The sequence below is a fragment of the Oncorhynchus kisutch genome, linkage group LG6, assembly GCF_002021735.2.
Source record: "Oncorhynchus kisutch isolate 150728-3 linkage group LG6, Okis_V2, whole genome shotgun sequence".
Classification (NCBI taxonomy): Eukaryota; Metazoa; Chordata; class Actinopteri; order Salmoniformes; family Salmonidae; genus Oncorhynchus; species Oncorhynchus kisutch.
In genome coordinates, this window is record NC_034179.2 from 81,984,658 (window position 1) to 82,012,328 (window position 27,671).

Here is a 27,671-nt window from a genome sequence, read left to right on the forward strand (position 1 = left end):
AGCTGTTTTACAACTATCCGAATTAAGTAATATTTCTCTATGAAAAATAGCATTTCCCAAAACATTTATAAATAACTCCTCGTTTCAAGCCATATCTATAGCAACCGGTGATTGTTGTTAAGTAAGCTAAATAAACCTTGTTTCGTTAGAACTGTAAAAACTACATTTTCCATATTGCTCTACGATGCAATGGCTACGCTCACTGGGAGGTGCTGGAAACAAGTATGGGGTTGTTGTTATATTCATCGTTTTAGTTGATGCGGGGAAAAAAATAATCGCATGCCATAGCAGCGTTGTTAAATTATTGGTTTGAATTGCTTGTCATAGTCTACTTCAAACACATTTTATTGTCACTGAGTAACACAATGGATATTATTGAGACGGTTGTAACAGAGAGTATTGAAGTAGATGAAACTCCAACGGCGTCCAGTTTGGCTCCAGATAAATCGAAAGCAGGTCAGTGCAACTTGTCAGCAGATTGCATTCATCGTTATTTGCGAGGAGCTCGATGAGTTTGTGGTTTATCACTGATATTTATCAGAATAATTTGAATTGGCTCTCAAAGTTTCTCAATAGGGCACGTTTCTGTAAACACACGGGCTACGAGGAAAACACATGACAAATTAATAAACAACATTTAACAAAACATGTCATTTATTTGTATCTCATTGTTTTTATATATACACATTTATCAACTTCCCTTCTCCAGAGTTTGTATGGACTTTACAAGCCACATGGCAACTTGTCCAAACCCGCCTCGAAATGGACCAGGATTTTGACCAGCCAGTGTGCAAGAAAAAGAAACTGTGGGAGACAGTGGCTGAGAGAGTGACTGCCAAGCTAAGAGCAGCTGTGAGCACAGATGTCACAGTCAAGGCCTATGAGTGTGATCTGAAGTGGCGTAACATGTTGGCCACATACAGGAAAAATGCTGAGAGGTCCAAGAGACTGGGGGCCCAGAGTGTCCACTGGGAGTTCTTCAAGGCCATGCATGTGGTCCTGGGGAAGAGTCGAGAGGAGATCGAGGCACAGCGCAGGTCCAAACTCAACGGGACCAAGCTGGGCAAGGCTATTGCCAGCAAGCGGTTTACCCCCATCCTTCCTACACCCTCCATGACAGCTGCCCCCTTTGCTTCCAGGCCCCCCCAGGATGTCCTGCAGCTGTACATGGAGCTGCAGGAGAGGAAGATGAACATGTGGGCCCAGCAGAAGGCCCTGGAGGAGAGGAAGATAGAGGCCATCAATAATCTAGCCCGTGCAATCTCCAGTTTGTCTCACAGTCAAAACAACAGTTTCCAGCTGCCAGAGTAGCAGTACAGCACACCCGAGGAAAGGAGTTCTCACTGAACTAAAAACTTTTGGATTTTGTGTAATATATAGAAGCTTATGCATAGAATGAAAGACTGCATCATGCAAATGTTTCTTAAGCGTTCAACCTTTCAGCTACTTTGTGTTGTCATGGTATATGTTTTTATTATGCTGTAATAACACCATTTGACAAAAGAGTTCACTGCAGGAATTCCCTGTAATACCTGTGAATGAGAAGAAGGCTACACAGAGCATATTTTACATAGATCTGCCATAGGATACAAATAATCCTACATATGTATAAAATACAAGATATTACTGTGATACTCTTCCTTTTAACAGCATTTATATTGTATATTTGATTATCTCAATACAAACACAAAAATGATAAATCACTTTATGTACTTCCAGAATCCAACTCTTTGTACAGCAAATCTGCGATGGCTTCCCTTCTCCTCACACCCTCCTCATCACACTCCCCCTCTCCCTCCTGTGTCCCTGCCTCCCTCTCAACCTGTCCGTTGACCACTTTCCCCATGTCCAGAAATACATTGTGGAGTATGCAAGCAGTAAGGACAACTGCTTTGGCTCTTTCATAGTTCCCCATGTCCAAATACCTGAGCCTTTCAAATCTGGCTTTCAGGTCAGCCACAGCCTGGTCCAGGAGGTAAAAATGGGCTTCCAGGGACCTATTGTAAAGATTTCCCCTGGGACCACGACCCACTACATACGGGGTCAATATCTGGGCAGAGGCTGGATATCCAACTCGAGCCACTAGGCAGGTCCCCGGGGGCATCATCTCAGGGAGCTGTTTGAGTTTGTCCCTCAGAGCACTGGCTCTATCCAGGTCTGAACCCTTGCTGATTCTGCAGTGTATCAACCTGCCTGTATGGTTACACACCAGCTCCAGGTTCAGCCAGGAGTCGGGATGGGCCTCCTTCTTCATCCTCTTTACCTCTGGCACCATGCTCTCCACATCCTGTTTGCCAATGGGCAGGCGGATGGGGATGCGGGTGTGCCCCAAGACTCCCAAGACCCTGGGGACGCCCTTCTCTTCTAAGCCCTTGGCTTTCCCCAGCAGGCTGGAGAGGGGGGGGAGGTTTTCAACAGCCTCAATGCCTGGAGGAGAGAAGGACCAGAAACAAACACAGGTGTTTGTCAGGATATTGTAATTCAGTGATATTCTACGGGGGGAGGGGGGACAATATACAAACGTTTTTGAGAAAGATAATTGGAAAACATTTCTTGAGTAAATGTATTGATGCCTTTTCATTTGGAAGTTAATGCAATTAATTGAAGGTTATTTGTTGATGTAAAAATCTAAATTGACTGATTTTAAGGTTGTGTCATCTGATTTAGGGTGGCAAGAAATTATTTGGGGGGAAATGGGGTCCCCAGAAATACTGGCGGATAAAATGGGGTCCCTGCTGAAAAAGTATGTATAACACTTTGAATTGATCCACACTAAACAGCAGTCAACATACCAGTCGGCCATCTAATTTGTTGGTCCTCAAGTGTGTTCACACGCTCACAAAAGGAAAAGAAGATCCTATGAATATTTCCTTTTTCCAGGCGGAAACTGGTAGACACAGAGCGATAGCTGAGGCGCTTGGAGAGGAGGGTGAGGGACAGGAGAACAGTGTGGGACAGGGATAAGCGGGCACGTCCTGCCATACGGCTCTGATTGTATCTTGAGTTTGAATTCTGGAGGAGATCTGTAATGTACTGAGAGATGAAAAGAAACATAAATCAGATCTGTGCACAGCAAATTAACCAAATGGTGTCATCTCAAATCTGCATTAGTGTTGGGATGGAAAAATAGATCAAGCCACAACAAGAAGAAAAGTAGGCCTACTGAAGGCTACCTGAACTGCAGCGTTTTCCTCAGCATCAGTTAACTGTTGAGATTCAGACTCCTCTTCTACATGAGAAAGTGTTGTAAGTTCTGTTGTTGACCGTATTTGGTTTTGCTGTTGAGGTTCTTCCACCAGCTGAGACAGTTGTAGGTAGATTGGTCCAGGCTGGTCCTGAACCTTTGCTAGGAGGTCAGCTTCCAGAATTTCTTCCACTGTTCGGTCCAATCGTTGCTCCAGTTCGTCTTGAGAAAGAGGCTCCCATTCACGCTGCATCATTTCGAGCACAGCTCGACCAGCCGACTCAACATAATTATTATCCATGCGTGTGCGTGGTGCTGAGCGCAGTGGAAAAAGTTTGATAGAGGACCACCGAAACGGTAACGTTATCCTGAATATCGTATTTAATATTTTATTTGTTTTGCTGATTCACTCCTTTAAATAGTTTATGGATAATGCCATGATTGTTCAGAACTTGGTCTGCCAACACACTAAATTACAGGCTAGCTAGCGATCTAAAATGTATAATACAGTGTAATTTATTATCACAGATACTGGTAACTAAACTAGCTAATTTAATAAATTACGTTATATCTAACTAGCTTGCTAATCCACTATGTCCTCAGTTATTGTGTAGATTGCTAGTTAGATACCCGACAGCTGAGTTGCAAATAAATAAGATAGCTAAATATTTGTTCTGTCTAGCTAGCTAGCTCTCATCCATCCTGCTAAAAACAAAAATATAATCTTCTTCTTTAAAGTTTTATGGCAGACTACACCTATTGGTGTATTGCCGCCATCTACTGTACGGGGTCGTCTTCGATATTATTGCAGCACGAACTATTGCGGTGGTGGAAAAGTACTACATTGTCATACTTAAGTAAAAGTAAAGCTATCTTAATAGAAAATGACTAAAAGTCACCCAGTAAAATACTACAAAAGTATTTGTTTTTTTAAATATACTTAAGTATCAAAAGTAAATGGAATTGCTAAAATGTACTTAAGTATCATATGTACAAGTATCAATTATTTAAACTTACTTATATTAATAAAACCAGATGACACGATTTTTATTGGCAGATAGTCAGGGGAACACTGCAACACACAATTTACAAACGAATCATTTGTGTTTAGTGAGTCTGCCAGATCAGAGGCCGTAGGAATGACCAGGGATGTTCCCTTGATAAGTGTGTGAATTGGACCATTTTCCCATCAAAATGTAGAGTACTTTTGGGTGTCAGGGAAAATGTATGGAGTAAAAAGTATATTATTTTGATTTAGGAATGTAGCAAAGTAAAAGTTGCCAAAAATATAAATAGTAAAGTACAGATATCTCCCCCCCCCCCCCCCCCAAAAAAACGGCTTAAGTAGCATTTTCAAGTATTTTTACTTAAGTACTTGACACCACTGGGTACGAAGAAAAATGCTATAGGTGCATGCTGCCACCTACTGTTTTGGCTGTATCAGCACAAATAATTAAACTCAACGAACTCCTTTTTCGGACTCAACTGCCAATGCCCATCCCTACAGGCGCTGGGAAATATCTTCAGCTGTATGTAGCTAGCGTAATACGGTAAAAAAGAAAAAAGTGCATCACCCTCTTTTGGCGGTAGTATAATACACTATCATAAAATCCTGAAGATTTCCTAATTTTACTGCTGAACAGATTTTATTTCACCATATGAATGACAAAGTGAATGGCACAAAAGCATTTCACAGAATAGTGTGCATTAACGAAAGCAATAACAATATACCACACAAGGGCCGACAAATGTATTGTTTGTATGTCAACAAAAGGACTTTGTGGTTGGTTGTCCTGTTTTTAAAAGAGCATGTTGACGAACTATTTCCATCATATTTTAAGAGAATGACAACCACAGATTGTTGACAGACAGTAATTTGTACCTTTGTTTATCACGAAAGATGAGTGGACCACCGAAACGATCGAGGACCACCGAAAATATGCTAAATACCGTATTTACTGATGTTTAGTTAATTCATTTAAATAGTTGATGCAAAAGGCCATGCTTGTTCAGCCAACACACTAAATTACAAAGTACATGCTAGCTAGCCATCTAAACATTTTACCATGGTAATTTATTAACAAATGTTAAGGTCACTAATAAATGGGCTATTATTGTTATAGCTAACTCGCTAATCCACTTCATCCTCAATTGTGTAGATTAAAATTACCTACCTGACCCTTTATCCAAATAAATGAGCTAGCTACATATGACTAGCTCTCATCCAGCCTGCTACAAACACATTCTTCTCCTGCTGTAGCTAGTTTAATAGATTAAGCAAGTGCTCACTTCTTCCTGGCTGTAGTATAACACTACACTATCATACAATCTTGGCAATTTCAAATTTCACTGAACTGATTTTATTTCACCATATGAATGACAAGTACCAAGTAAAGTGAATGGCACAAAAGCATTTCAGAGTCCATTAACAATATACCACACAGGAGGTGACAAAGAATTTTTTTTTTTTTTTTATGTCAACTCAAGACAATTACATGTGTTGCTTGTTTCATAAAGTCCTGTTTTTAAAAGAGCTCGTTGGTGAACCATTTCCATCATATCTTAAAAAAGGGCATGACAACCACCCCAAAGTCAGGTTGTTGAATCTAATTGAGACAATTTACACCTATTTCAATTCAACACCAGTAATTTCTACCTTCTTGCTTGTTTATCACAAAAGATGAGCGATTCCTGTCTCTTTCCACTGAAGGTTTCCATTTACACTTTGGATAGGGGTCAAATTGGTACAGTTTTGTATAGAGACTCGAGAAGAAACAAAATTACACAGGAACTCCAGTGCAAAGGTTCAAAAGTAAAGAAACAAGCAAACAAAAACCAGAGTGGGGAAAGCTTAATACCGTCACACCGAAATAAAAACTGATGATTGTAAATCTTCACACCATTCTGTGTGTGTCCATCCGTGTGTGCAAGTACATGTGTTCTGCTATACATTTTATGTCATGGCATCAACATGTTTGTGTGTTTATTTCAGATCCATTCATGCGTATGTTATCTAGATAAGCTAATAACTCACAAACCCTTTGTTGTGCCACATACTACCACCCCAAGGAGTAATTAAAAAAACGCTAAATTGTAATATTAATATTGAAGAAAGAAAAACAATGCAATCAGCAAGAGGGCATTCTAAAAATGTAATAGCCACTCCCTTCGCAAATCTCCACCATAGCCAAGACAGGCTACACCCTCCCCAAAAGACGAGTATGAATTAAATTAGGAGGTATGAATCATTTTTCAATTTTTCCCAACCCCCTTACTGACAGTGGCCTGAAATTAGAAACGTTTGTTGAGGGATCTTATGAGTGAATCTAAACATGCGTGAGCCTAGTTCAGGAATAACATGAAAATACCTCTGTGTGAGAGGGAATTCATGTTCTTCCTGCAAAGTTAAAGATCTCACCGGTACACTCGCATGTTACCCTAAAGCAGTCTGTAAAGCCGGCCTACCTAATCCAAAGCACCACTTCCCAGACCCCCCCCCCCCCTGCCTGCTTCCTTCCTTCACTGCACAGCCTGCTCATTGGCTGTGCTGCCAGAGTCCTGAGGCTTCATGACGTCAGGAAGCTCTGGGGGGCTGGAGAAGGGCTCAACCCTCAGCTGCTCAAATGCATCATCTGAAAGAGAGGGAGAGATTTGTTTGATAAGGAGAGAGTAAAGAGTATCAAAGGGAAACAGAGGAAGCAAGAGGCATTATTAGAGGGATGAACTTAGGGGTGAAAGGAAGTTGCAATTTGTTTGTTAAACTATCAAACTATTTCACAGCCATTCTGACATATCTTGCAGCTCAACATCAGAATAAAACAGAGTGAATGTTTTGAAACATGGGACAGATACTACGTAACAGAAAAATTAACACTCACCACCGAGACGGAAAGCTAATCCAACAGTCCCCGGGGCTTGAGGTCTGGCTGTCTGATTTGTGAAGCCACAGTCTCCAAGAGTCTTACTATCCTCCAGCAACATGTCATCCTGATACAAGAGAGATGTCAGAGCAGAGGGTAGGTATGTAACACCACCATTTAGTCAATATGCACACACATACCACAAATGAGGGCAGGAGAGAGAAAGAGAATAGACTTTGGGGGACTGTTTGGGTTTAATAAAAATCAACTTCCTCTTTGACTTGGGGAGTTCCTACATCAGAAGAAAAAACAATTTTATATATACACAAATAGAACAAATTACTTTAATTGGCCTGGCCATATCTTACTCCCCCACTTTGTAATTGTCCTCCACAAGGGGTATGCACTGTATATACCTTGTACAACCTCTGTTCCTCCGGTGCCCTCTTTAGGATACCCTCCACTATGCGCTTCAGCTCGTAGACCGTAGTGGACTCTTTGGCATCAGTGAAGATGGTCGTCTTGTGACGCCGGATCATCAGAAACACATCCTATGACAACAGCAAGTTAGGGAGATAAGACATAATAAAAATAGTTTCCCCAAACTTTTAGTACCAGGGACCACTATGCCGTTTCTCTCTGTTTGCTAGCTAACTAACAGACCAGTGAACAATAAACACTGGAATAGGACTGAAACGTGCTGCAGCCTTGGACATTTCATTCACTGTCTAGTGGTCAATTGCCTATGATTTGTATATGCGGAAGCCTTTCTTGTACCAATGCACCTGTTTGATGTTAAAACATCTCAGTAGAGTGGAAAACTGAGCAAACAGCAGCCAAATCTGCCACCATAGGCTTCAGCCGGGTGACAGCCCCACATGTGCTCGTTCATCGTTCGAAGTACTAGAGAGCCATCTTTCTAATTAAAGGCCTCAAGCCTGGGCCGGACCCAATAATGTCGACAACATGTAGGGCTGGAGGATAGTGGATAAAGTCTAGTTAAATTATGGGTTTCAATATTTGGGAGAAACAGTGTTTCTTCATTTAAGGTTGGGGGATCATGCCAAGTAAATTGGTAAAGACCGCACCACCAACTATAAATCCCAGTTCCACCCATGTTTGAAAAGACCATGCTTAACTTGAAGAGGAAAATGCTACATTTCTGTTGGTTGACAAAATGACGGTTGACTACGAGCACATTTTACCTAAACTTGCCACCAGTTACTTAATAGCTAGTTGATTAACATTGTCTTCCAAAACTAGTAGCTAGCTAACGTTAACTGTTAGCTAGCTACATAACGATGCTGGATACACAATGTCCAAATGACTTTAGTTACCAAGCTGGCAACTGTGTAACGTTAGCTTGCTAACTAATTAAATAACAAATGGAATGTTTGTGTAGCTAACTAGTCAGCAAAAAAAACGAGGTAATATTGCATTACTTGTTCAGTTAGCTAACAGTAGTAGATGCCAGCCAACGTTAGCTAGCTAGCCCATTCACTCTATGCTTCACTGACGTGTGGTAATATACGCTTGACACCAAACGAATAGCAAGCCATCTGGGCAGTAGCTAACGTTACCTAGCTAGCTAACGTAACCTAGTTTCTGTGGACATGGAAAGTATGTTCCAGTGTCACCAGGGCTAGATAACTAGCTAAATGAGACAGATCTAGGATACGTTACCTAGTTTCCTTTCCTTTTAACAAGTCAGACAGTGAACGTTTAGCTAGAATTAGCTCGTCAAGTTAGACTAAAACAAAACGCTGATTGCAGTTAAACAGTTACTGTGGACTTGCTAGTTACCGTTAGCTTAATATGCTGCGAAACAAAAGGAGTCCATATCAAGCGTTTCCCACCATATCTCTTAATGGAGGGAATGAACGGTTTCTACATGTCAAAATGTACTTTACCATAGTAGCAAAACGCCATAAAGAATATCAAGTCACAGTTTTAAAATAGATTATTTATCTCTTCCTCACTCACCATTTCTCTCGGTCGGTTGCGCCTCCGCGATCCCACGCTGCACTGCGAGAATCACAAAACGCTCTCATCCAAACAGTGGTGTATAACACCAGAGATACTTTTTATGAGCTAGGAAACTCCATTGAAATCGTATTAACGACCATTGTGTACGTTGCCCATGCTACGTCAATGGACAGCGCGGTGCCTTCTGGGCGATTCTTGGACAAGGAGAGCTCTCCTTCAAGGAGTGAATGAGAGTCAATTGGCCGCTAACTAAAAACTCAACATTAGCTTGCATTTTGTTAACAAGTACAACATGACAAATATTTTCCGATATGTGCGATAATTAACTTGCTATCTGTAATGTATACCTTTGGAATCGTGACACCACGTTCTTTGGAGAAAAAAAGGCGCGTTTCTCTACTCATACCCTGACTTTGGGATGGGATTTCGTGACGATTGTTTTAGCAACAGCGCGACGAAGCAAGACAACGTCAACGCGATTGGTCAACAATCTGCTGGGTGGGTCTTTATACGTGCCTCATTCATTGCACAATAGGATTCCTATCTCCTTTCTCTAATATCTCTGATCATACCCATACCACAGCGGAGTGTATTCAGATAACTGGTAATGGCGTATTTTTGTAGGCATTAACTCACTCCACAGGCAGAAGGGGAGAAGATGGTTATCTTTGCGAACTCCGCCATGGTTCGTTAGCCAAAGCCTATGGGGAATTAATGGCGGTTTTGAATAAACGCCGATTAATGTCTGTGGTTAACACAGGTTTTGGAAATCTAACGTTTTGATCTGAGATAATCAACAGTTTGTCACTTTCTGTGAATTTATGAAAAATAAAGCACAACGCTTCATAATTCATAAAGGTCATGTTAACTGACATATCTCATATTACAAAATATATAAAACCTCCTCAGACCTTATTTTAGGCAGTTATTCCAAACCCCTACTATTTCCCCAACTAAAGGTAACTCATTACCGGGTTTTAGAACTACAAGTTGGCGAGATGTTTACCATTTAAGAACCAAAAGTTTATTGGTCATATTCAGGTAAATTCTATTGGAAAATGGAGGTAAATTCTGTTTCGTTTAAAAATCGTTTTGCAACAGAATCGGCGGACTGAATTACACCACAGCTGTCCGAAAGCACTGCCTGTGCAGTGAAGTGAAAACTCAAGCTTTGTTTTGAGAATATTTCATAATTGTACATTTGTTCAACACCGGCATGCTCTACAATGAAGGGACCCATAATAAATGCATGCTTCATAATGTAAGTATCTTTGTATAAACACATGCATTTGAGTGTTCAGTCAATTCAAGGCATAAAAAAACATTCCTTTAATAATCCTGCGTTCATAACCAATTGGGGAAGGTAGTAATTTACCAGTTGGGATGTCGTAAATACCATTTCGATACATTCACAAGCTTTGAACTCGCCGATTGGCTAATGGCCAACAAACTGCGTCAACCATAAACAATGTACAGCTACCATGATTGTAAACAAATGTGTTCAAAAACAATAACAAGATTGCTTTTTATAAATAATGTTTTGTTGCATTTAACTGCCGAAAATGCTGTTATGGAAGTAATTTCCTTAGTACATGACGTCAGAGGTCAGCATGTGGGAGAAGTCAGAGCTCAGGGATGATAGATAAGTTTCCTACTACTAATTACCAGTTGGAGGAGCATCCAAGTGGATTTTTCCAAGATCAAGTAAGGTGAAAATATCTACAGTATATGCTACAATAATGGAAGGTGAAATTTTCTATACTACAATAATGTACTACAATAACGCATGTTTGGATTCATTTACTGGGAGAAAAAAAATACAATTTACGGGGTAAAAAAAATAAATAGCTTTTAGGATAAGCGTATCACTATTCCATCATCTATGCTGCTATGCATGATGTTTTGACAGATTTTTAATTGATCCAGTTGGTTCATAAACTCCTATCATCCTCCTGTGTAACAATCATGATGCAGTACACCAGCCAAACAACCATAAAAGACAAGTGTTTCTAAACAAAATGATAAAATAAAAACTACACCCCCGATAGAGCGCTCATCCAATCAATTATTCAGTTTTCCATGGCATGATGTTCCTCAGGATCGCTCACCGTTGGTGTTACGGTTGTTGTCGGGGTTAGCGTCCGTGCTACCGTCGGGGTTAGCGTCCGTGCTACCGTCGGGGTTAGCGTCCGTGCTACCGTCGGGGTTAGCGTCCGTGCTACCGTCGGGGTTAGCGTCCGTGCTACCGTCGGGGTTAGCGTCCGTGCTACCGTCGGGGTTAGCGTCCGTGCTACCGTCGGGGTTAGCGTCCGTGCTACCGTCGGGGTTAGCGTCCGTGCTACCGTCGGGGTTAGCGTCCGTGCTACCGTCGGGGTTAGCGTCCGTGCTACCGTCGGGGTTAGCGTCCGTGCTACCGTCGGGGTTAGCGTCCGTGCTACCGTCGGGGTTAGCGTCCGTGCTACCGTCGGGGTTAGCGTCCGTGCTACCGTCGGGGTTAGCGTCCGTGCTACCGTCCGTGAGACTGTCGGGGTGACCATATGTGTTACCGTCAGTGTTGCTCCTTAAAAAGGAGACCCTGGTAATAGTGTTCTTTCCAGCTGTTTCCTTTCCAGATTCAATGCCAACCATGTCTGTAATAACAGATAAACACAATATGATCAACAAATTACAATTATGTTAATAACATAACACAAGACAATTACAATTTAGAACAGTTAACACACTAAATACTCACTTGAACAATAGATATGTTGACAAAGTTATTCTCAAACCTCTTTAGGAAAGTGAACAGCTGGTGCGCGATCTCTAATATTAAGTAAGTCTCAAGGTTCTGCTCGCCTGAGTTATGCCTCACGATAAGCTGTAGACCATACTATTTACCAAGAGTGTTTACCTGTATAATACATATTGTATTAGCTCAACTACCTTGTACCCCTGCACATTGATTCGTTACTTGTACTACAATTTCCTTTTTTACTTAGTTAGCATTGGCTCACAAAACTGCCTCTAACTTCCTTCATACTGGACACAGAGACAAACAAATGATATCCAGAAGTTTCGGACACAGGGGAAGTTCCCAAAACCCTGAAGTATCCCTTTAACCATCACCACAGTGTGTGATATGTCGTATTGTACAGGGATTGCGCTCACCTTGCAGATCAGTGTCATGCCCACCCTCTTGATTTGACTGGATTGCAAAGGAACTCTCTCTGAGCTCTGCAGGACTGAACTGTAGGAAATATAAAAAGGACAGGCAGAAACACACCCATTCAATTGAAATGCAATCCATTATGATAAGAGTTCAGCTTTAACTAAAAAGTAAACTTACAGACAGATCCCTAGGGGTGGTGACTGGCTGTGGTCCTTTGCAGCACAGCAGAGAGAAAGGTCTCTGCTTGGTCTTGGGGTGCTCCTTGAAACACAGGCTGAACACCTTTGCAGGGAGGCAGACATCCCAGTTGTCTGGATGGTCCTTCACAAGATCAGACACCATCCTGTCGGGGTGAAGGCCACCATGGTCAAAGTTGAGTATGAAATTAAAAACCATATAAAGGAATGAGTCTAAAACACAAACCTGCTGATCAGGGTTTGTGTGGCCAGATCCAGTGATCCAACTTGCCGATGACGGTATAAGAGAGAGAACCCCCTCAGCTTCAGATGACTGTTTAAGGCAAGGTTGATCTAAAACATGAATAAATGTAAAAACACCTTATACAGTGGGGCAAAAAAGTATTTAGTCAGCCACCAATTGTGCAAGTTCTCCCACTTAAAATGATGAGAGGCCTGTAATTTTCATTATAGGTACACTTCAACTATGACAGACAAAAAAAAATTTAATCCAGAAAATCACATTGTAGGATTTTTAATGAATTTATTTGCAAATTATGGTGGATAATAAGTATTTGGTCAATAACAAAAGTTTCTCAATACTTTGTTATATACCCTTTTGTTGGCAATGACAGAGGTCAAACGTTTTCTGTAAGTCTTCACAAGGTTTTCACACACTGTTGCTTGTATTTTGGCCCATTCCTCCATGCAGATCTCCTCTATAGCAGTGATGTTTTGGGGCTGTTGCTGGGCAACACGGACTTTCAACTCCCTCCAAAGATTTTCTATGGGGTTGAGATCTGGAGACTGGCTAGGCCACTCCAGGACCTTGAAATGCTTCTTACGAAGCCACTCCGTTGCCCGGGCGGTGTGTTTGGGATCATTGTTATGCTGAAAGACCCAGCCACGTTTCATCTTCAATGCCCTTGCTGATGGAAGGAGGTTTTCACTCAAAATCTCACGATACATGGCCCCATTCATTCTTTCCTTTACACGGATCAGTCGTCCTGGTCCCTTTGCAGAAAAACATCACCAAAGCATGATGTTTCCACCCCCATGCTTCACAGTAGGTATGGTGTTCTTTGGATGCAACTCAGCATTCTTTGTCCTCCAAACACGACGAGTTGAGTTTTTACCAAAAAGTTATATTTTGGTTTCATCTGACCATATGACATTCTCCCAATCTTCTTCTGGATCATCCAAATGCTCTCTAGCAAACTTCAGACGGGCCTGGACATGTACTTGCTTAAGCAGGGGGACACGTCTGGCACTGCAGGATTTGAGTCCCTGGCGGCGTAGTGTGTTACAGCTCTCTGCAGGTCATTCACTAGGTCCCCCCGTGTGGTTCTGGGATTTTTGCTCACCATTCTTGTGATCATTTTGACCCCACGGGGTGAGATCTTGCGTGGAGCCCCAGATCGAGGGAGATTATCAGTGGTCTTGTATGTCTTCCATTTCCTAATAATTGCTCCCACAGTTGAATTCTTCAAACCAAGCTGCTTACCTATTGCAGATTGTCTTCCCAGCCTGGTGCAGGTCTACATTTCTTTTCCTGGTGTCCTTTGACAGCTCTTTGGTCTTGGCCATAGTGGAGTTTGGATTGTGACTGTTTGAGGTTGTGGACAGGTGTATTTTATACTGATAACAAGTTCAAACAGGTGCCGTTAATACAGGTAACGAGTGGAGGAGCCTCTTAAAGAAGAAGTTACAGGTCTGTGAGAGCCAGAAATCTTGCTTGTTTGTAGGTGACCAAATACTTATTTTCCACCATAATTTGCAAATAAATTCATTAAAAATCCTACAATGTGATTTTCCCCCCTCATTGTGTCTGTCATAATTGAAGTGTACCTATGATGAAAATTACAGGCCTCTCATCTTTTAAGTGAGAGAACTTGCACAATTGGTGGCTGACTAAATACTTTTTTGCCCCACTGTACAATTCTCTAATGAAACACTCTGGACATATTGACCGCTAGTGCATATATGAACCAACCTCAAGATTGTTGCAAGGTATGTGTAACAGTAAGTATGTGACAAAATATATTTTGCCTCACCTTACTGGTAAACTTCCTCTTTAGTCGAACAAGGATTCCAAAAGGGAAGCCAAAGTGAGAGATGACTTCAGCTACATGTTGTGCTACCTCAGTAGAGCTACAACCTCTCAGGGGGAAGGCCTCCACCCATTTGGAGTAGAAGTCTGTCAAGGTCAGAACGTACTGGTGTCCGTTCGGTGTTAGGGGCAGTGGCCCTCTAATGTCCATACCCAGCCACTCCCATGCCTCTGTGATCTGGGTAAGAATGGGAGACAATGTATAGTACTGTTTTAATGACACTCTTATTGGTTTTCGATCCAGAGTGAGACATATTAGAAAAATACCAATGAATCAATGATCAACTTGGAGGCTCTATCCCTAACCCTGTATTAGAGACTGAATGTTTACACATCCTTCATTACCTCTATTATGTGCTTGAGGGGTGGAAGTTGGAACTCCATGTTCTCACATGCCACCTGAAAATAAAGTGCATTGTTTATCAAATTCTTAGCATAAGCTATTGGTATATAGCATAAGCTACAGGTTATTCCAGTGAGCAAACAACTTACCTTCGGGGCAACATCATCTTTGAATCCCCAGCGAATACTCTGCAAAGTTCAATATGAGGAAAATGTTATTAAATGTCTGCATAATGCAAAAACCCAGTAAATAATCCCTGGATATATGGCAAAGCAACAGTCCATTCAGACCACCTAGAGCCACTCACGTGTGGTAGACAGTAATCACTGTGGAAGAAACCTGGGAGGGATTCAGCCATTTGGATTTCTTCATCTACATGGATATACCAACTTGAAGAGGTAACTTTTTCTGGAGCTCTGATCCGTCAAAATAGAAGTTAACAATTGAAAAAGCAAGAACTAGAACACAGGTAGAAACAATTCTGCTCTACAGTGACATTGTGCATTCCAAAAAGAGCAAATTTAACTTTCACTTAAATTCACAAGGTTATTTACTTAGCATTGTCTTTAGCCAGCTTGCTCGTCTCTGATGTGATGGTGGGGCTTGGTGTTGTGACCGGTTCAGCCACTGTAACAGCATGGGCAGCAGTATACTTCTCTGGCAACCCATCACTCTGCATGCCAAAAACAAGGTAATGACCACCATTACTGCGTGGACGCATGTACTTTAAACGTACCGTGTGTAGGCTATTCATTTACATATCAATGCTTCACTTACCAAGTGAAAACATAGCTGAGTTACATCAAATGCAATACCAAGCTGGACACTAATGTGCAATACCAAGGAGTTTATTTGCCTCTTCCAGTACCTTACCCTGGCTCTTCTACTCTGTGGGTGGATGGATGCCTGTAGAAGGAACACATTTAATTTAAATCACACGTTAAAATATTGTACATCTAGTTATCATAAACCGTATTATTTGTGTAGTTAGTTCTGACTTTGGGATGTATCTCGCTAGATACATTTTTTGTTTCAGTGTACCTTCTTCTTTTGAAAGTTCTCTGGGAAGTCAAAAATGGTCGGGACTGCATCTGGCGTGAGACGTTGACGTTTGTCCATCCGGCAAATGTACTTGTCTTCAAAGTGAATGGAGCACACACGGTGGTGGTGTTGCGGATTCCAGTCTTTCCACTTCATATTAATAATCCATCGCTTGCGTCTTTCAGGGTCATTTTTGGGGAAACTGTTACCAGACACATTAATACACCAGCAAATTGATATCACAAAAGTATCAAATGATGAATAGTAAATCCATAAATGATGTATGTAGATTTATAAGAGAACAGTATCGCAACAGAACATATCATCTAGCTAATTAAGCTTTTTTGTCATTGGTTTTCTCCTGCACACTAACGTTATTTGTACTAGCTAGCTATAACTTTTACTTTAGCTAACAATACCATAGCTATCTACCGTACCCCGTAGTAGGCATCACAGTTATGACCAAATCGTTGTTACTGTTTTAATTACGTTGGTAACCAGTTTATAATATCAATAAGGCACCTCTGGGGTATGTGGTATATAGCCGATATACCACGGCTAATAGCGTTAACGTATCTCTCGAGCAAGACGGTATAACGTACCTAAAAAATCCTACATCAGCTTTGGGACCGCGATTTTTGCAGTTGTATGCTGAACACAGTGTTGGCATTTTTGTCGCTGTTTGAAATGAACAAAAATAAAATACGAGGCACAACTAGCTAACTAAACGTTCTCAGAGGTGATGATGCCGCCGAATGTTCATGTTTTTTACACGGGTTGTTCTTGTTCTTCTTCGTGTAGTTTTCTGGCAGACTACAGGCTTTGTTGCGTATTGCTGCCTTTCACAGGTCGGAGTGTGAATTGCAAATGTTCTTCACAAAATGGACAAATATAAAATGCACCATCTACGTCTACATAAACGCCACTATTCACGGTTGCCAGGTATTCAAAACCCGCACACAACTAGCCCAACATGTTTTTTTTTCTGCAGCAAGGGAAGTTGCCACATTTAGCCCCAAAAAACTTTTGCGTAACATTATCGAACAAATTAAGAAGGAATATCAACGTAATTTGTAACGACGTAAGAAGAACAATTCGGGTTGCCATCAAAATGATTGAGAGTTAAAGTGACTAATAAAGGAATTTAAATATCGCAAGAGCAATTATAATTCGCCCTCATTAAAATCGACAGATAATTTTCCATCAATGGATGACGATTTAACAAATTTGACTGCTATGATTAAACAATACCGCCCGGGGAGGTGAGGTAGGCTATATGGCGAATATACCACGGCTAAATGCTGTTCTTTACGCACGACACACCGTGGAGTGCCTGGATACAGCAATTAGCCGTGGTATATCGGCAATATACAACAAACCCCAGAGGTGCCTTATTGATATTATAAATGGGTTACCAACGCAATTAGAACAGTAACAATTATTTAGTCATACCTGTAGTATATGGTCTGATATGCCACACGTTCAGCCAATCAGCATTTAGGGCTTGAACCACCCATGTGCATAACTATAGATAAATCCAACAGGAGAGTTTGAGGGATGAAAGTTGGACAGATCTCGAAATCTCTATGCTAGAAACACTCGGATTAATTAATAATTGTAATGTTAGGCAATTCTCTGGCAATTGTGACATTATGTACCAGATGTTAAGACTAAAAACCGTTATAAATGGTCTATTTGGGAGATTGACTCATCATTTCAATAAGCTAGAGGCTAGACCTATTAACTAAAATATGAGTTTATGATTGTAATTCAACTTTGTCATAGTTTGGTTAGCTAGATGCAGATAGACTACAGCACATGATATGCCTACATCCTAATTTCAGATTGCCTACAGTAACCTAGGCAAGATGAAAAATGAACGATTTAGCAGCTTGCTAAATTCAAATTGTCAGACTAATTTATTCAACATGCATAGGGAGGTGATTTCGATGTAGGAACTGTTTCCCTTCTGGAATAGGCTACTGAGGATGGGGTTATAATTTCAATCACTGAATCGAATATTAATAACATGGATATGAATTGAATAGGCCTATGCTTGTCAACAACAGTCAGTGGTTTTTATATTTATTTTTTTATCTGTAACCTAATCTGACAGACTATTACCCTCAATCTAATGCATTCTAATAACAGCTGATCGGCAATTGCGATAGAACTGTGACGATGACACACATTTGATAACTTCCAATTTCATTAACCAAACATGGACATTAATAATACAAGGCAACAACAATAAACTGAAGTTATAGGCTATTTATTACATCAGTTTGCCAGCTCCAGGTAGACTACACAAATGGCACAAATTGATTTGCAATGACTCCAGTGATATCATTTCAACATAGTTATTGTATCAAATGGTAGGCTACAGTAGCCTACATAGGCATAGAAATTAATAGGCTACTTGATTTATTTAACTAGGTAAGTCAGTTAAAACAAATTCCTATTTACAATAACGGCCTACCGGGGAACTGCATTGTTCAGGGGCAGAACGACAGATTTTTACCGTGTCAGCTCTAGGATTCGATCCAGCAACCTTTCAGTTACAGGCCCAATGCTCTAACCACATTTAATGTCTGTTTTATTGTGGACTTTTTTTTTCTCCCATAACTGAAGCATGTGAGGGAGTTCCATAACTTCCATTTCAAAATTCTACTGCGCATAAAAGTTTATTTAATTAAACGTTTTTTTTAAGGAGGTAGATCTTTAATATTGCAAATAGATTGTGGTTTCTATCAATGTAATTGTCTGGCCCACTTACAATCCCCCATATATACATTTTTTGTAAATATACATTGTATATCACTTTATATATATTTTTTTTATATAATATTTTTCCCTATCCCTACCATCTAATTGGTGTAAACTCATGGACAATACTTAGGCTTCTATATCCTATATACATTTTACAGACAGTATATTTTACATTAGTTCACTTGTTCGTTTTTTAATCAATTGTTTGTTAACAATGTAAGTGTACACAAACACTGTATAGCTACAAAAACATAGTTAAACATATCCTTTTGATCTCATGAATTTGAGTGGTTACATTTCTACAGCCCCATCCCCCAACTCTTTTGCCAAAACAAGTGGCGGGGCAGCCAACCGGTTGTTGTTTTACGAATTGCCCCTTTAAAAGCTAGAATCGGTAAAACTTGGTTGGTAAAACTGCCACGTCCATTTGGCATATTACAACAACAAAAAAGGTAATGCAAACAAACTGTTTTTCCCCATCGGAAATCATTGCACGCGCAATAGAACAGCAGAATATGTACTGCAATTTATTTTACCACGCTGCCGGACGTTCCTCTCCTCCGTTTCATGAACAAATCAAAAACAATATTAAAGACGCTGGGGCGAACAGTGGTGCTATTTCCCCAACTGCGGATTCGATAAATAATAATTAAACCGAAACTAAACCAAAATGCCTGAATCAAACCAAAGTAACTCTTCTCCCACTAACAACAATAAACCTATCCCAACAAGCCTATCATAACAATTAATCATGGGAGCTAGTCAGACCCTCTGCCCAAACCTGACTTAGTAACCTCCTCTCAACCTGGTTTTGCCCTCACAGTTTCACAAATGGGAAACAGCCTCATGTGTCACATTTGTTACACTACACCTGATCTTCCTGAACCGCAAAGATACTAGTTATTATACTGTATCACAGGCTAGCCCCAATGTGCCGTTGCTATCCCTTGCTTGGACAGCATTGTCCCGCATTTTCCCATTGACGAAAAACTATACAGAGCCTTCAGAAAGTATTCACACCCCTTGACTTTTTCCACATTTTGTGTTACAGCCTGAATTTTCAATTGAGATGTTACTGGCCTACACACACAATACCCCAAAATGTCAAAGTGGAATTATGCTTTCAGAAATGTTTACAAATTCATAAAAAATGAAAAGTTGAAATGTCTGGAGTCAATAAGTATTAACCCCTTTGTTATGGCAAGCCTAAAGAAGTTCTGGAGTAAAACTCAGCTTAACACGTCATAATAAATTACATAGACTCACTCTGTGTTCAATAATAGTGTTTAATATCAATCGTGTATTACTACCTCTGTACCCCACACATACAGATAATTGTAAGGTCCCTCAGTTGAAAAGTGAATTTTATGAGGATTCTGTGTTATGCAATATAGCCCGTTACCATATATGTGATTGAATATTATCTGCTGTTGGCTTGTGCGGATGTATGTATGTGTTATGCAACATAGCTGACTTGAAACATTGTTAACAGTTTCAGGGCCATGGGCCTTTCTCATTATGGAAAAATACAGAATAACATGAAGACAGCAACTGTGCAATGAGTTGGGGGGGAACATTCAGAACGTAGTGTTGCGAGAACAAACAAACAGTCTTTTGTTAGATAACAGGAGCCAGGTGCCTGATAACTGTATATTCTACACAGCTACAACGACTGACCGCTGAAGCACTTAGGGGGCTGGGACCAGCCTCTGCACCAACAATCAACGATAGGCTGGATGAGTCTAAACCACGCCCAGTCTCTACTCTGACAGGCCGGCTCGGAAGCAGGAACTACTTCTGTCATCAGAGTATATTATAATATCTTTGTCAGGAACAAGTCAGTTCTCTGTTTGCCTTGCGAGGTGGGACAGAGAACCCATATATACGATAATTAGCATTTACCACTTACTGCTTAGCTAATAAAAAATACATAGCATACAATCGGTGACTCATTGTCATATATCATATAGGAAACACTGTCATCACTGATAAATCCACCATAATTGAGAATTTCAATAAGCATTTTTCTACGGCTGGCCATGCTTTCCACCTGGCTACTCCTACCCCGGTCAACAGCACTGCACCCCCCACAGCAACTCGCCCAAGCGTCCCCCATTTCTCCTTCTCCCAAATCCAGTCAGCTGATGTTCTGAAAGAGCTGCAAAATCTACAAATCAGCCGGGCTAGACAATCTGGACCCTTTCTTTCTAAAATTATCTGCCGAAACTGTTGCAACCCCTATTACTAGCCTGTTCAACCTCTCTTTCGTGTCGTCTGAGATTCCCAAAGATTGGAAAGCAGCTGCGGTCATCCCCCTCTTCAAAGGGGGGGGGGGGGACACTCTTGACCCAAAATGCTACAGACCTATATCTATCCTACCCTGCCTTTCTAAGGTCTTCGAAAGCCAAGTCAACAAACAGATTACCGACCATTTCGAATCTCACCATACCTTCTCTGCTATGCAATCTGGTTTCAGAGCTGGTCATGGGTGCACCTCAGCCACGCTCAAGGTCCTAAACGATATCTTAACCGCCATCGATAAGAAACATTACTGTGCAGCCGTATTCATTGATCTGGCCAAGGCTTTCGACTCTGTCAATCACCACATCCTCATCGGCAGACTCGACAGCCTTGGTTTCTCAAATGATTGCCTCGCCTGGTTCACCAACTACTTCACTGATAGAGTTCAGTGTGTCAAATCGGAGGGTCTGCTATCCGAACCTCTGGCAGTCTCTATGGGGTTGCCACAGGGTTCAATTCTTGGACCGACTCTCTTCTCTGTATACATCAATGATGTCGCTCTTGCTGCTGGTGAGTCTCTGATCCACCTCTACGCAGACGAAACCATTCTGTATACTTCTGGCCCTTCTTTGGACACTGTGTTAACAACCCTCCAGGCAAGCTTCAATGCCATACAACTCTCCTTCCGGGGCCTCCAATTGCTCTTAAATACAAGTAAAACTAAATGCATGCTCTTCAATCGATCGCTGCCTTGCACCTGCCTCTCCAACATCACTACTCTGGATGGCTCTGACTGAGAATACGTGGACAACTACAAATACCTAGGTGTCTGGTTAGACTGTAAACTCTCCTTCCAGACCCACATCAAACATCTCCAATCCAAAGTTAAATCTAGAATTGGCTTCCTATTTCGCAACAAAGCATCCTTCGCTCATGCTGCCAAACATACCCTTGTAAAACTGACCATCCTACCGATCCTCGACTTCGGTGATGTAATTTACAAAATAGCCTCCAATACCCTACTCAACAAATTGGATGCAGTCTATCACAGTGCAATCCGTTTTGTCATCAAAGCCCCATATACTACCCACCATTGCGACCTATACGCTCTCGTTGGCTGGCCCTCGCTTCATACTCGTCGCCAAACCCACTGGCTCCATGTCATCTACAAGACCCTGCTAGGTAAAGTACCCCCTTATCTCAGCTCGCTGGTCACCATAGCATCTCCCACCTGTAGCACACGCTCCAGCAGGTATATCTCTCTAGTCACCCCCAAAACCAATTATTTCATTGGCCGCCTCTCCTTCCAGTTCTCTGCTGCCAATGACTGGCACGAACTACAAAAATCTCTGAAACTGGAAACACTTATCTCCCTCACTAGCTTTAAGCACCAACTGTCAGAGCAGCTCACAGATTACTGCACCTGTACATAGCCCACCTATAATTTAGCCCAAACAACTACCTCTTTCCCTACTGTATTTATTTTATTTATTTTGCTCCTTTGCACCCCATTATTTTTATTTCTACTTTGCACATTCTTCCACTGCAAATCTACCATTCCAGTGTTTTACTTGCTATATTGTATTTACTTTGCCACCATGGCCTTTTTTTGCCTTTACCTCCCTTATCTTACCTCATTTGCACACACTATATAGACTTTTCTATTGTGTTATTGACTGTATGTTTGTTTATTCCATGTGTAACTCTGTTGTTGCTTGTGTCGCACTGATTTGCTTTATCTTGGCCAGGTCGCAGTTGTAAATGAGAACTTGTTCTCAACTGGCCTACCTGGTTAAATAAACCAAAAAATTGGTAGATGGGTAAAAATACTAAAAGCAGACATTGAATATCCCTTTGAGCATAGTGAAATTATTAATTACACTTTGGATAGTGTATAAATACACCCAGTCAATAAAAAGCACAGGAGGTTGGTGGCACCTTAATATGGGGAGAAGGGGTTCGTGGTAATGACTGGTGCAGAATGTTATCAAATACATCAAACAAATTTTCCAAGTGTTTGATACCCTTCCATTTGCTCCGTTCTGGCCATTGTTATGAGCCATTCTCCCCTCAGCAACCTCCTCTGCTACAAGTGGTACAGATGTCCTTCCGAACTCAGTTGCCGGAGAGGAAGGGAACCGCTCAGGAATTTCACTATGAGATCAAAGGTGATTTAAAAAAACAGTTAGAGTTTAATGGCTGTAATAGGAGAAAACTGAGGATGGCTCAACAACATATTGTTTGCAACAAGGCACTCAAGTAACACTGCAAAAAATTGGCAAAGCAATTAGCACTTTGTATTCAGGACAAAAGGTTGTGTTTGGGGAAAATGATTGAGTACCATACTCCAACTCTTCAAGCATAGTGGTGGCTGCATCATGTAATGGGTGTGCTTGTAATTGTTAAGGACTTGGGGGGGGGGGGGGGGGGGGGGGGGGGGGTCAGGGTAAAAAAGAAAGTGAATAGAGCTAAGCACTGGCAAAAGTCTAGTCTAGAGGACCTGGTTCAGCCTACTTTCCACCAGACACTGGGAGATGAATTCACATTTCAGCAGGACAATAACCTAAAACACAACGCCAAATCTACACTAGAGTTGCTTACCAAGAAGACGATGAGTGGCCAAGTTAGTTTACGTAAAAATCTTGAAATTCTTGAAATTCTAGGGCAATACCTGAAAATGGTTGTCTAGCAATGTTCAAAAACCAATTTGAGAGCTAGAAGAATTTTGAAAATAATAAATAGGCAAATGTTGCACAATCAAGGTGTGGAAAGCTTTTAGAGACCTACCCAGAAAGACTCACAGCGGTCTACTGTAGACCCACTTCTTCTCAACTTCGCCTCATGTCAAAATGTGTGTGCCAGAAGCGCCACATCTCTGGAGTCCTTCCATCTTCATCTGAACAGATTTATCCCAGTTTTGTCTAATAAAATGTTAATTACATTGACATTATTATAACCACATTCAGATTGAGTTTGTGTGGATACTTATATTAAAGAGTTTACGTATAGGAACCAGTGCCCAACAAACTCAATTTCCAGGTCTACCTCCTCAAAGGACAGCCAGTGGAACAAATTATTTGTGCCTTATGTAAAGATTTGAATGTTCTAAATATACATTTCCTTCCAGGAGAGCTCATAGGTATTCAGTACCTGTAAAACCAGACAGCATGTTCTAAAGTCCGAAATGCAAAGACATGTGATTTTATAACTCACCCCCACCTACTTACACACACACACACACAGAGAGTTTATCACTTTTCTACCCACCTTGGCGGTTTCTCTCCGTTCCTTTCCTCCCCAGATAAGAGGGACCCTGGAAAGAGCCTCTTTCCTGTTGTCCTTTGTTCTCTCAACTCTCACACCACTACACAGCAACACAATGATCTAGTCACACATATTATGGAATTATGACTAACACATTTCAATGATTTCAGGGTGGAATCCTTTAGTCATTACTTTAAACACATTCCCTTATCAGGTAGAGACCGTGTTCACCTGACTCTGTCTACCCTAGTCCTCAGAAGATGGGGAAGGCAGCTCGGACAAGGTGGACCCTCATTCCGCGGGACTACAAGAAGATCAGACAGCGGGTGGTGACAAATAGCACACTGCAGTTGTATGAAGTGAACCAGAACACCTGAGTGCAGTGGCACAACAGCAGGTAGAAGACTCAGGACGTGTCAGTGCTCCTCCAGGGCATTCAGCTCCCTCACCCATGCCCATAAGCCACAGAGCCTCTGCAGCCTGCAAAAACCTGCCCTGCTGCCCCTCAGTACAACCAAGAACACAGCAGGGCAGGCCAAAACTAAAAACGCACAGCCCCGGCTGGACCACTTCCAATCATGCACAGATGCAGCTATTCACCGAAGCGCCAGCTGTCTGTAGCCCCGAATGTCTGTGGCACCAGTAGTGGTGGACTGGTCCAGTCCTGAACTGCCCTGGACAGTGCTTTGTGCAATTTGTTTCCCATGTGACGTTCCAGACAGCACCGGCTCCCCACAGCAGCTTCATCCATAACCCTACTCCCCGACACAAAACAAGCTTACAAAAGGACTTTTGGGCAACATATAGACAAAAAAAATGGGCAGTTCAATAACAAGCAGACAGGCACTGCCTTTATAAACTACTCAACAATATAGTACTCTCAACAATTCCATGCATGTTTTAACTATTGTGTTGGCCATGGCTTGGGTTTGTTTATTGTAGCTTTTTGCTGGGTTTTTAAAACTTCCCTTGTTTTGAGAATATTTCTTAAATTGTACATTTGGTTAAAACTCCACCTGCATGCTCCACAATAACAAGAGACACCTATAATAAATACATTATAAAGCATACAAGTCTTTGCATTTAACAAATAACTCAATTCCATGTGGTTCGTATTCCAGCCTTTGATGAGAGCCATGAGAGAAATAAGTGGGTAAAAATATTTGAATTCGATCACTTTAAAGCATCCCTTTTGATTTAAACAAAAACTTTCCTACATGTTTGATCATGGAATAAGTAGTAAGAAAGTTCATTTGTGGACCTGAATGCCAAGCAGATCAAAGTTGACCCGAAGTGTACACGTTAAAAAGGTTAAAGAAGCTATACGTAATATTTTTGCATTGTAATTCAGAAAATGTCCCTTGTTTAGCTGCAGTAGTAGTTGAATGAGTGTTTCAAAGTTTTATTTTTTTCAAGCCATAGTGTTCAGAATCATTGTACCATTAAATAGCTTTTCAATAAACTAAAAAAGAAAGTATTTTCAGCTGGTGGATAAACTGTAAGTAAAAGACAAGCACGAGTTGCTTGCACTAGATACCCCATTTCATTTTTTTCATTCACGAAATTATAAAACACACTGAACAAAAATAAAGAAATGCAACATGTAAAGTTTTGGTCCCATTTTTCACGAGCTGAAATAAAATATCCTAGAATTGTTTGCAATTTTGTCATACAACACAATGCCACAGATGTCTCAAGTTGAGGGAGCGTGCAATTGGCACGCTTGACTGCAGGAATGTCCACCAGAGCGGTTTCCAGATAATTGAAAGTACATTGCTCTACCATAAGCTGCTCCTAACATTGTTTTCGATAGATATTTTGGCACTACGTCCAACTGGCCTTACAACTGTAGACCACGTGTAAACAGTATGTTTGTAATAAAGGCCTTTTGTGGGTAAAAATTCATTCTGACCCATGGCTGCACCCCTGCCCAGTCAAGTGGAGTGAAATCCATAGATTAGGGCCTAAATAATTTATTTTAAAATTGATTGATTTCCTTATATTAACTGTAACTCAGTAAAATCTTTAAAATTGTTGTATGTTGCGTTTATATTTGGTTCAGTATGCGTATGTGAGGTTTTGTTCAAATCAAAAGGGTTGCTGTTAAAAAGTGATTAAATTAAAATGGATTTACCCATGTCAGACATCAGTGACCGTGCTCCCACCAGCATGGCAGCGCCCATGCTCCCAACTGGAATTATAGTATGGCCTCAAGAGTGCTTAGTATGGTACATATGATTAAAATAGCTAGAAATGCATTTGTCTTCATGTCCTTTGTAATCAAGATCAAGTAAGGTCTGAACACCGATGATGAGACAGCCTACAGGAAGGTCAGAGACCTGGCAGTGTGGTGCCAGGACAACCTCTCCCTCAACATCAGCAAGACAAAATTAGATGATAGTGGACTACAGGAAACAGTGGGCTGAGCACACCCCCATTCACATCTAGAGGAGCAGATTGAGAGATACTAGTTCTTCGTTGTACAACTCACTAAGGACCTATCACAATCCAAAGACATCACAGTTGTGAAGAGAGCATGATAACGCCTCTCCCCCTGCAAGAGGCTTGGCATGGGCGCTCAGATCTTTAAAAAGTTCTACAGCTGCACCAATGAGAGCATCTTGACTGGCTGCATCAGCTCTTGGTATGGCAACTACTTGGCATCCGACCACAAGGCGCTACAGAGGGTAGTGTGTACAGCCCAGTACATCACTGGGGCCAAGCTCCCTGCTACACAGAACCTCTACACCAGACGTGTAAGAGGAAGGCCTTAAAAATGGTCCAAGACTTCAGCCACCCAAGTCATAGACTTCCCTCTGCTACCGCGTGACCGGAGCGACAAGCCTGGGACCAAAAAGCAACATAACAGCTTCTACCCCCAAACCATAAGACTGCTGAACAGCTAATCAAATTGCTACCCCGACGATTTACATTGACCCCCCCCTTTTTTGCACTGGCTCTATGCACTCACTGGACTCTACCTACACATTGACACATACTACACTGACACTCCAACACACACAAACACAGCTGCCACTCTGTTAATGATCTATCCTTATTGCCTAGTCATTTTTACCCCCACATATTACCTCAACTACCACGTACCCTACACATTGAACTCCGTACTGTTACTCCTTGTATAGATCCTGGTTGTTGTTACTTTATTGTTACAGTTTCCTTTCTTAAGCAAGCATTTCACAGTACACCCTACACCTGTTGAATTCAGCACTTGACAAATACAATTTGATTTCAAAATAAAGCAATTGCTTTTAGGGATAACCTTATCACTAATCAATCACCTATGCATGATGTTTTGGCTGATTGAATTGATGCAGGTGGTACATACATTCCTGACCCACACTGATGTCTCTGCTAACCCACACTGATGTCTCTGCTAACAATCTTGAAACAGTGCACCAGCCAAACATTGAACCAAAGTGTTTTTCAACAAAATGAAGACACCTTAGAAAACCAAAATAACCTATTCCCCAAAAATATGGCAGCATGACTGATAGAGCACTGATCCAATAAATGATTCAGGTTTCC

At 41.3% G+C, this 27,671-nt stretch overlaps 5 protein-coding genes across 6 annotated transcripts in view; 1 reads left to right on the plus strand and 4 right to left on the minus strand.

Annotated features, from left to right (window-relative positions):
- Positions 1-181: 181 nt before the first annotated feature.
- On the plus strand, positions 182-1,632 carry LOC116374490 (uncharacterized). Its single transcript, XM_031827934.1, has 2 exons — positions 182-456; positions 710-1,632. Exons 1-2 carry the CDS (start codon positions 366-368, stop codon positions 1,309-1,311), a joined length of 693 nt encoding a protein of 230 aa, XP_031683794.1. The 5' UTR covers positions 182-365; the 3' UTR covers positions 1,312-1,632.
- LOC109887108 (uncharacterized) lies at positions 332-3,928 on the minus strand. The gene is made up of 3 exons (XM_020478599.2): positions 3,174-3,928; positions 2,793-3,033; positions 332-2,427 (listed from the first exon to the last, which is right to left on the minus strand). The coding sequence occupies exons 1-3, from the start codon at positions 3,483-3,485 to the stop codon at positions 1,706-1,708; spliced, it is 1,275 nt and encodes a 424-aa protein (XP_020334188.2). The 5' UTR covers positions 3,486-3,928; the 3' UTR covers positions 332-1,705.
- An 880-nt stretch (positions 3,929-4,808) lies between these two features.
- On the minus strand, positions 4,809-9,618 carry LOC109878674 (elongin-B). Of its 2 annotated transcripts, none has more exons than XM_020470884.2 (4): positions 9,028-9,618; positions 7,461-7,595; positions 7,063-7,171; positions 4,809-6,816 (listed from the first exon to the last, which is right to left on the minus strand). In XM_020470884.2, the coding sequence occupies exons 1-4, from the start codon at positions 9,028-9,030 to the stop codon at positions 6,704-6,706; spliced, it is 360 nt and encodes a 119-aa protein (XP_020326473.1). In that variant the 5' UTR covers positions 9,031-9,618; the 3' UTR covers positions 4,809-6,703. The 2 variants fall into 2 exon arrangements, with proteins under 2 accessions (XP_020326473.1, XP_031683795.1); XM_031827935.1 differs by having other exon boundaries at positions 8,848-9,037.
- Positions 9,619-10,342: 724 nt separating this feature from the next.
- On the minus strand, positions 10,343-16,835 carry LOC109878685 (uncharacterized). The gene is made up of 12 exons (XM_020470896.2): positions 16,454-16,835; positions 15,852-16,053; positions 15,684-15,716; positions 15,365-15,483; positions 15,118-15,226; positions 14,960-14,998; positions 14,813-14,866; positions 14,412-14,645; positions 12,605-12,711; positions 12,359-12,524; positions 12,181-12,259; positions 10,343-11,660 (listed from the first exon to the last, which is right to left on the minus strand). The coding sequence occupies exons 1-12, from the start codon at positions 16,519-16,521 to the stop codon at positions 11,125-11,127; spliced, it is 1,746 nt and encodes a 581-aa protein (XP_020326485.2). The 5' UTR covers positions 16,522-16,835; the 3' UTR covers positions 10,343-11,124.
- An 8,114-nt stretch (positions 16,836-24,949) lies between these two features.
- Positions 24,950-27,671, minus strand: part of LOC109878664 (uncharacterized) — an 18,188-nt gene continuing 15,466 nt past the window's right edge. Inside the window, exon 9 of the mRNA XM_020470874.2 lies at positions 24,950-27,671. This exon is cut by the window's right edge and continues 139 nt beyond it. Coding sequence (XP_020326463.2) covers positions 27,662-27,671 — 10 coding nt within the window. The 3' untranslated portion in view covers positions 24,950-27,661.